Raw genomic sequence first — 10,131 nt, forward strand, 5'->3', positions numbered from 1 at the left:
TGACATCACACAGAGCATCCCCCTCCCCTCATCTTTCCCGTAGGTCTCCCCTACAGACCTTGTGTCTCCATCCACCGCCAAAGGCATGGGAGCTGCCCTGCCCCTCCTCAGCGCTTACGGCACTGATGTCACAGCTCTGTGGTGGCACTGGGGGCTCCTGCTGCCCGTGCCCCAGGCGGTGGGCTCTGGGGCCCATGTGGGCTGCAGCACCTCAGGTGTGGCACCAGGGCCAAGGGCAGGCTTGTCACACGGACACCGGTACCCAGGGACGGGAGCCCTTGTGTGGGAGGGGTTTGCTGCCCAGCAGAGGATGCTGGAGCGGGTGGCAGGGGGCAGCAGAAGGATGAAGGAGGTTCCCACCACGAGAGCAAAGGCTGCAGTGGCCAAGGCCAGAGGGCAACAGGCCTGGGCTGTGCAGCCCTGGCAGGAGAGGGCTTTGCTCTCCCAGGTGACTCTGTAGCACCCTGTGGCCTGTGCCAGAGCTGAAGCTCATCTCCAAGATGGGCAAGATGCTGCTGCTGGTGCTGAGCAAGCCCCTGGGGGAGGCCAGCCCGTGATCCAGCCCTCCTGGGGCTATCCTGCTGGTGGCAGGCCGGCCAGAGAGCAGCTCTGCAGAGAAGGACCTTTGGGTGCCAGAGGACAAGCAGCTGAGCAGGAGCCATCGATGCACCCTCATGGCAAAGGCCAACAGCCCCCTGGGCTGCATTAGGACAAGCATCGCTGGCCGATGGGGGGAGGTGATCCTTCCCCTCCTCTCAGCACTGCTGAGGCCACATCTGGAGTGCCGTGACCAGGGCTGGGCTTCCCAGGGCAAGGGAGTTGTTGACCTACTAAAGCAAGTTCTGCAAATGGCCACCAAGCTGGTGAAGTGACTGGAGCATCTGTCAAAGGAAGAAAGTGTGAGAGACATGGACAGTTCCATTTGCAGAAGAAGAGCCTTTTGAAGGTCACATTAATGTAGATAAAACTCTATCTGAACCCAAGGAAATGATTTTTGACTCTGAGGGTGATCAATCACTGGAAATGATTGCCAGGAGCATTTGTGGAATGTCCATCCCCGGAGATATTCCAAACCCACCTAGACAAGGTCATGAACAACCTGCTCAAGCTGAGCTTGCCTCATCTGAGGATTGTACTGGATGATCTCCAGACGTCCCTTCCAATCTTGATTCTCTGTCATTCTGGTATCATCAAAGAGTAAAGTAAGACAGAAAGAAATGTAATGCATATACCTTTGACCATAAAGATGGTGGGGTCCATAGAGAAACCAAGCTGGAGCAGAGGAAATGTGTGAGGAGCAAGGAGCAACAGAGATGTTCTGTGCCATGACCCCCTTTTCACTATCGCCCCTATGCAGGAGGGGCCTGGAAATCAGGACCATAAGTAACAATCAGTTAGCTGAAAGGAACGTGCTCGAGCTTGTAGGCCACAAACCTTGGGAGGATGGCTACAAACCCTGGGAGGATAAGGAGGGTGAATAGATAACAACCAACAGGATGAGTCTGTCCTGGCTGAGAAAAGATAAGGAGATGAGGAACAGATGGTGCCAAGGGGAAGTAACACTTTGCTGTTAATTGATGAGTGTAAAAACTTACTTAAAGTGTCCTTTGTTTGTAGTTAACCAAACAGGGATTGCCTAGTATGTAATGTTTAGTTTTAAGAACCAATCTGTTTAAAGCATGCGGCCTCTGATAACATATATAAACTCGTGCTTCTGTACAATAAATCGGCATTTGCTTGCATCAAGCAGCGTCCCGACTATCCATCGCAGCCAACTGGTGACCCCGACGTGATGGGTTTATGAACCGCCAGGCTGAGCGGCAGGCTGCAAGTCCCACAGAACGTTGAATGAGCTGCTGAAAGGAAGCAGGAGCCGGCAAATGAAGTCCCTCTGGAATTGAGAGGTGAGCTGTGGGAAACATGGGAATCAAGTGTCTTCCACTATGAGAGTCTTCTAGTCAGATCCGGGAGCCCATGCCTCAATCTCCTCAAACGGTGACCCCTATGGTGGTGTTCCGAAGCCTTGGAAGAATAAGGACGGAACTGGTCGATAAAAAGGACAGCTCGTGGAAGAGGGCTGCGTTCCGGAGGAGACGGCTTGGCTGAACGATCGTCTTGCTGGCTGGACCAGGCAGACAACCTAAGCCCCGAGGATAACACCTGTATGCATCGAGACAGGTGAGCAGCCAAGAAACTTTAGAGACTTTGAAAGAAATGAAAGTGTTCAGCAGACAATTGTATGATGCTGCCGCAGAGGGGGACTCTGCATCAGGAATGCATTTAGCACCTTGGTGGCAAATTCCAACTACTCTTTGCCAAGTGTGGACTAATTCTACTAACGGTGCCAAACCAGAGGAAGCTGTAAATTCCACCGACAGCGCGACTCTTCTCAACACACCGTCAATGATGGCGATTCCGTCCACACCTCCTCTGCCCCCAAAGCTCCTGTCACTGATTGCAGCGACCCTCACAACACAGGAGCAAGCACGGGAACAGGACAACTTGGACAATGATGCCATTGACACTGATAAACCTTTTGATCCAGGTCCTATAGATCTGGACAAGGAATTAACCCCTCCCCCCCCACCCCCCACCACCTCTCCCATGACTGTACTTTCGGGGAGGGTGAAAAGGGGGTCTGAGGGATTGGTGGCAGGAATGCAAGTGGGAAACACTTAAGTGATGGGTTTTGGGAGTCGCTATGGCATGTTCAGTATTTTCTCAGATAAAGCAACCTCGAGAGTGGCAGCCTGTGCAATACGAGGCTGTTAAAGAGTTAAAGCAGTGCGGGAAGGGAGGATTCATAATACATTTGCTATGTGCCTTCTTGAAGCGATGGCAGAGCCTTATACACTCACACTGCATGACTGGAAGTCATTGCTTTGTATGGTACTAACTCTGACACAATTTATGATGTGGTTATCTGATTTTTGTGAACTACGTGTAGTGGCCTTGATTGAAAACCTTAATCGGGGAATTGCTGTTAACTATGAGCAGTTGGCTGGAGAAAATAGCTGTGCCGATTCTGTGACCCAGGCAAGGTATCCCAGGGACAACTATTTGCAAATGAAGGAGATGGCTATTAAGGCAGTCAGGATGCAGGAGGCTGGGCCAGCCTCTAGTGAGTCATTCGCCACAGTCTTGCAGGGTCCTAAAGAGTCATGTACTAACTTTATTGATCGGCTTCAGAATATTTTACAACAAGTCGAACATCAGGAAGCTCAAGGGTTGCTTTTAAAACAACCAGCTATGATAATGCCAATGAAAATTGTAAACGGGCAACTTTCACAATCGCAACGCAAACATGTGTCAAATGATTATAACGCAGAACTCACAGCAGACTGTAACTCTCAGGTTGTGTTCTGGAATGCAGCATAAAACATTTTTTTGCTTCTCTAATCTCTTCTGCAGAAGAGTACACACTCTTAACTTGCTTAGTAAATCAGGCTGCTAGCTTGCTAAACAAAGTAATACTACAAATACTATTCCTTTTTTTTATTAACAGATGTTGATTCTGTCCATCATATCTTGCTACAGAATCGAGTTGCTATTAACTTTTATTATTAAAAGAGGGACACGAGTGTGAAGACTTTGATAGGATGTGCTATGTGAATCTGAGAGACCACTCTGAATTAATTCACAAAAGCATACAAAACTTAAAAGCCTTAAAAATCTGCAGCAGAGCCAGGGGCGGAATGCCGTTGGTCTCTTCTCATGGCTGGGAAACTTTAGGCCATGGATCAAAAGTATTACAGGATTTATTATATTTATCTTTAACCACCTTATTGATGTTTGCCTTATATCTCCCATGCCTTTTTTCCTGTATTCAGTGTTTAATTGATTGTAACATAAATCAGGTCATGGTCTCCCAGCTACACACAGCCTTTGCCTCGTCGCAATTAACAAGCAAAAAAGGGGAGGATAGAGAATGTCTGGAGAGAGATATAGGAGAGGAAGCTGGAGAATATTTCACCTAACGAGATGAGAGAACAGCTAGGTATTGTGAAGGAGAGTAGGAAAGATAAACATGGTTATCTAGTGTTTAATAGGTGTCTGCATGCTTGTAGTGATATATAACTATGTAACTGCTGAATGATTCCTGCCCTGAGCCTGGTGGTGCATACAGCTGCGGTTTGTGTCCGGGCTCAGAGATGTAAATAGGGGCTTCTCTGTTTTGGTGAAAGTGTTTCTCTTTGCATAAAAAAGAGAGGGAATGAAGGGAATGACCCCAGAGGTATGTTCAGAGAAGGCATGCGATGTTTCAAACTTTTTGACTGAACCAGTCCTTGTTTGGTGTGCCCTTCCTTGAAACTGACTTGCAGACATTGCTGCAAAAAAGTGAATGTATGTGGGGAATGAAGAATCTTACTGAAAGCCTTGATAGCTGGGGTAATTGATTACCTCTGTATAAAGTTAATCCAAATGAAGTTGATATTGTTTGCACTTTGAATGTCGATAGTTGTCTTTATGTAGATGCTAGTGTAGTAGGAGGCTATGATGGGAATGTATTGCAGCGGTTCTTCTCTTATCCAGTGTAACAGCAGGGAAAGCATTAAAGAGTTAAATCACCTTGTTTGTTAGGCAGTTAAGAATCTGAGTCAAATTTGCCACTATGACATACAAAACAGAGCAAGGATTGGCTTTTTGTTGTTGGCTCAAGGACATGGCTGTGAGGATTTTGATGGTATGTGCTGAATGGATTTTAGGCGCCCCACCGCAGCAACATGTTATCAAAACCTGAGAAAATGTCAGCCTTTTTGTCATCCATTCACTCAATGTGCAGTATTGTTTGCTATTGCCTTGGTTGCCTTCATGTTTGCAAGGGCCCCGCAAAACACGGCAAACCTGGTACTAGCTGTTCAAAAACAAAAAGGGGAAATTGTAGAATTGTACAGAACAGAGACAGTGGGTTGTTTTGACATTGATAAAGTGCAGCTTTGGCCTTGCTTTGATGATGTGCAGCTTCGATCCTACAGCAAAGAGTTAAATAACTTTGAGGGAGTATGAGAAGAAACTAGGATGAGACAGAACAAAGGAGGAATGTGATGTCACCTCTAGAAGATAAGGAAACAGCATGAAGATTAGAGAGTAGCCTGTGGTGAACATCGTTAAGGAATGTGCTGTATGAATTTGTCTGATCACTCAAAAAGCACAGCTCAGAAATTAGCAGCACTGCACAAGAATATGAAGCATGTTACTGAAGGACATGATCCTTTTTCTGACTGGCTTTCAAGCCTTGGGTTAGGGGGCTGGTTACAAACCATAATCAAAGCAGCATTGATGGTATTGACAGTATTGTTGGTTTTAGTATTATGTGTTCCTTGTTTCTTTCAATGCTTACAAGGAGTGATGAGTAACTTGATCGAATGCATGTTTACAACAAATGGGATTTGGATTGCTCAAAAACAAGAAGGGGGAGATGTAGGAGGGGGCCTGGAAATCAGGACCATAAGTAACCATCAGTTAGCTGAAAGGAACGTGCTTGAGCTTGTAGGCCACAAACCCTGGGAGGATAAGCAGGGTGAATAGATAACAACCAACAGGATGAGTCAGGCTGAGGAAAGGTAAGGAGATGAGGAAAAGATGGAGCCAAGGAGAAGTAACACTTTGCTGTTAATTGATGACTGTAAAACCTTACTGAAAGTGTCCTTTGTTTGTAGTTAACCAAACAGGGATTGCCTAGTACGTAATGCTTAGCTTAACGAACCAATCTGTTTAAAGCATGCAGCCTCTGATAACATACATAAACTCGTGCTTCTGTACAATAAATCGGCATTTGCTTGCATCAAGCAGCGTCCCGTCTCTCCATCGCAGCACCCTTGCACCTTTCAGGGTGTTGGTGTGTAGATGAATTGGGAACAATGGAGTAATTTGGGCCTTGGAGAAACTGTCAGGGGAATGGTCTTTATGTTTCAGTCCTGGTTTCTCACAATCCATGTATTTTTGAATTAGCAATAAATTAAATTGAATTTTAAAATGACACATTTTGGCCATGACCCATGAGCATTGCTGGTATAATTTCTTCTTTTTTCCTGTTGAGTCAGGGGAGCGGATGAGCAGCTGCGGGGCTGGCTGGGTGCTGTGGTTAACCCCAGCACAGGACCACATCAGGACTGCTGAGCCCACAGTGGGGCTCCCCCGCACTAGAAAGACCCTGACAGAATGGAGCAAGTCCTGCAGAGTCCAGAAGGATGGTTGTTACCGGGATCATGTTATGAACAAGAAGAGGCTGAGAAACTGGGGTTTATTTGAGATAACATTTAGAGTGAAAGACTGGACCCAGGTCAGTTGGTGGGATCTCAGTCAGTGGTTTACTTCACTATTTGTCAAAGCAAAGCCATGAGGACATGATCTGGCTGGAAGTGTCTGACCACAGCCTTGGCTGAGTGGCCAACTGTGGCAAGAGCTATAGGACTTGTGTGTAACAAGTGACAGTAGGAAAGTGGCTCCATTTACATTTAGAGTTGCAATGGAGTTGGGTATCACTGAGCCACTAAGGATGACAGAGCTGACCATGCAGCAAATGTTCCTCGTAGGGACTGGGGTGTACAACAAGCAAAGGAAATGACTGGTGCTTAGGACATCTTGGGGCACCTGGGGCATCTTCCCCTGGATGGATATCCAGGGAACATGGCACTGAGCAGAGCCCTGTGTCCCACCCGATTAGTGCCATGCTTCCTTCACCATGACCACGGGATTTTCACCAGGACGCCCTGCCGTGTGCCCCCACCCTGTTATTTGCCCCAACTTTGCACACTCACACAGCTGAGGTCTACACTGGTGCTTTACTCTCCTGGGAAGCTGATAGATATCTCCACTACACAAGCCCCTTAAATTACAGAGATGTGACACAGGAGTCCAGTTGCACCATCCTGGATGCAAAAGTACAAAAGCTTCTGGGTCAGGCAGGCTGGGTTCGTTCTTTTGAAGAAGTGGAGTGCATGCAAACATTCTAGGAGAAACACAATTGTGACATTAAAAGCGATAAATGCACAGGATGTTCCAGAGATGACCAGGAAATGCCTTGTGAGGAGATTCAGGCAGTTCAGGGCTGCTGAGAGAGTCTTGAATGCATCAGCTTCTTCAGTGCGTCCTTCAGCTCCTGGTTCCTCATGCTGTAGATGAGGGGGTTCACTGCTGGAGGCACCACTGAGTACAGGACTGACACCACCAGGTCCAGGGATGGGGAGGAGATGGAGGGGGGCTTCAGGTAGGCAAACGTGGCAGTGCTGAGAAAGAGGGAGACCACGGCCAGGTGAGGGAGGCACGTGGAAAAGGCTTTGTGCCGTCCCTGCTCAGAGGGGATCCTCAGAACGGCCCTGAAGATCTGCACGTAGGACAGAACAATGAAAATGAAACAGCCAACACCTAGACAAGCACCAGCCACAATTAGCCCCACTTCCCTGAGGTAGGTGTGTGAGCAGGAGAGCTTGAGGATCTGTGGGATTTCACAGAAGACCTGTCCCAGGGCATTGCCGTGGCAGAGCGGCAGTGACAGTGTATTGGCCGTGTGCAGCGCAGCATAGAGAAACCCACTGGCCCAGGCAGCTGCTGCCATGTGGACACAAGCTCTGCTGCCCAGCAGGGTCCCGTAGTGCAGGGGCTGGCAGATGGCCACAAAGCGGTCGTAGGCCATGACGGTGAGGAGAGAACACTCTGCCGAAAGGAACAACACAATCAAGAAGAGCTGTGCAGCACATCCTGAGTAGGAGATGTCCCTGGTGTCCCAGAGGGAGTTGGCCATGGCTTTGGGGAGAGTGGTGGAGATGGAGCCCAGGTCAATGAGGGAGAGGTTGAGGAGGAAGAAGTACATGGGGGTGTGCAGGTGGTGGTCGCACACTACGGCGGTGATGATGAGGCCGTTGGCCATGAGGGCAGCCAGGTAGATGCCCAGGGAGAGCCAGAAGTGCAAGAGCTGCAGCTCCCGCGTGTCTGCAAATGCCAGGAGGAGGAACTGGGTGATGGAGCTGCTGTTGGACATCTGCTGCCTCTGGGCATAGGGTCCTGTCACAGGAGAAAAAGACAGTGATAATTTATGGGAGACGTCTACAAGCAAAATCAAAGCCATTTCCCACAGACCATCCCCCCGTCACACACAGACATCCCTCTCTTTTCTCGGAGACCTTCCTGCAGCTGTGTGGCTGCAGCCCTGCTTGGTGCTGGCCGTGTGGGCGATGAAGAGCAGGGCATCTGCCCACGGGCTCTTGACCAGCCAGCCCCACTCTGCAGCAGTGGGTGGGGGCAGGGACCAGTCCTGGTGTTTAACTTTGTCCTGTGAAACCAGTGCCAAAGCAGAAGGGCTGGTCAGCGTCTGCAGCGCCAGTGCTAAGGAACGGGAAGGGTGAAGGCATTTTAAGAGAGTTTTCGTTTTTTTCACAGCTCCCCCCCCATCTCTCCTGTTGAGTATTCTCGGATGTCGGAAAAGCAGAGCATTTTTGCTGCCCTCAGGTGGAACAGAGTGAGGTCTGTGCGGCAAGAGGATTGCCTGTGGGTGAGTGCCCAGTGAGGGGAGGTGGTCTGTCCTGCTGGTTCCCAGTTTCTGTGGGCTTGCACCTTCCTGAGATGAATGGTGGCCACACTCTCATGTTACCCTGAAATACCACAAGGCACTGCTGAGAACAGACTGACCCACCACAGACCAGTAAAGGTTGTAGATGTTCATCAGAACTCAGCATCCCACCCACAGCAAAGGATACACCGCTCATTCCACCCACCCCAACAGCGTCTTCTCCATCACAGAAACTCTACGCTTCTACGTGGGGCTTCCAGATCACTAATGGGTGCGAGGGGACAGGTTTCCATTCTGAAGGGCAACTCACTGCTTGGAAGGGAACTTCAAGGAGGTAGCCAAGTGCCCCAACAAGAGCATCAGATTGAGGGAGAGCCAGCCCATTGCCCAGCCCCACATAGGGCATTGCCCACAGCCCCACAGGTGAGAGGAAAGCTGGGACACTTGTTCCCATGGACACACCTGCAGGAGAGGACCCACAAGGTCAGAGTGTGACTCTGCAGCTGAAACACCCATCCCCAGAGAGCCTGACAGCAAGAGCAAGAGAATAAAACTAACACAAAAAGGCAGAGAAAGGAGTAAAATTGCACTGATGGTCTAGGTAAGAGTGTCCAGGGCGAGCGTGCCGGGCACTGAGGGCAGCGCTGCCCTTGCCCAGCTCTGCTCGCCACCTCCCACACACCAACATTGCCGGGCAGCTGCTCTCAGCCCCTGTGCTCTGCAGAGGGACCGGGGCACGTGGCTGCAGAGCTGCACCGCGGCTCTGCTGGAGCTCTGGCTGCAGAGGGGGTGGCTCACACCTCGGGACCCCCAGCCCTGAGGGCAGAGGCTTTGCTGGGGGGAGAGCAGGCCAGGGGGATGCCTCAGAGGAAGGGGTCTGCACTGCACATGGTCAGAGAGAGCTTTCTGATTCTCCTTTCAACAACAATTCTGTCTGAAGTTTCCTATCAGTCCATGCAATATCCTGGATGTCAGGAGATTTTCCTTGTGGGAGGTATCTCCCTGTGCCAGGTCTTTCCCTGTCAGTGCTCACAGACCACATCTCTGCCTCTGTGCACTGGCCCCGCACAAACCTGCCTCTCTGCAGGGCACTGGCTGGGCGCAGGGTCCTGTCCGCAGGGGGAAAGGGCAGCTCAGAACGACCCTGATGGCCCCAGCAAAGGTGCTGCTGCTGCTGTTCATAGGCGGAGGAGTGGCTGAGGGCACTTCAGGAGGCTCCTGGCAGACCTCCTCATCACTCAGTTACAGCTGGCAGTCTCAGGGACATCTTCAAACTCGAGATCTCCATTAACATTTCTGCCTTCCCTCTCCTGCCCCCAACAACAGAAAGCTGAAAACACAGATTGAGGAGAGCCCTGTATTTATCATAGCAATCCCTGCTCTGACCTTCGATACGAAAAGTCTCATCCAGACACATTCTGAGGGTAACCTATCCTTGTAAGCAGCACTCAGCCATGCAGCACACTCTCAACAGCAGAGAGATCCTTCCCTCTCGGGGCTCAGTCCATACGCCCCCAGAGCTGTGGGGAGCTCCCCAGCAGGCTGAGAGCTGCCCCTGGCAGGCGGCAGAGCCCCTGCCCCAGCACACAGCCCCCGCGGCTGCAGGGACCCTGCTGGCAAGG

The 10,131-nt window shown here is 50.1% G+C and overlaps 1 protein-coding gene across 1 annotated transcript; it reads right to left on the reverse strand.

Annotated features, from left to right (window-relative positions):
- Window positions 1-7,045: 7,045 nt before the first annotated feature.
- On the reverse strand, window positions 7,046-7,996 carry LOC121080200 (olfactory receptor 14C36-like). Its single transcript, XM_040578064.1, has one exon. It carries the CDS (start codon window positions 7,979-7,981, stop codon window positions 7,046-7,048), a length of 936 nt encoding a protein of 311 aa, XP_040433998.1. The 5' UTR covers window positions 7,982-7,996.
- Between the last annotated feature and the right edge of the window lie 2,135 nt (window positions 7,997-10,131).

The sequence above is a fragment of the Falco naumanni genome, chromosome 22 (genome assembly GCF_017639655.2).
Source record: "Falco naumanni isolate bFalNau1 chromosome 22, bFalNau1.pat, whole genome shotgun sequence".
Taxonomy (NCBI): domain Eukaryota; kingdom Metazoa; phylum Chordata; class Aves; order Falconiformes; family Falconidae; genus Falco; species Falco naumanni.

Coding starts and splice junctions, on each gene's coding strand:
- LOC121080200 (XM_040578064.1), bottom strand. CDS start 7,981: ATGTCCAACAGCAGCTCCATCACCCAGTTCCTCCTCCTGGCATTTGCA.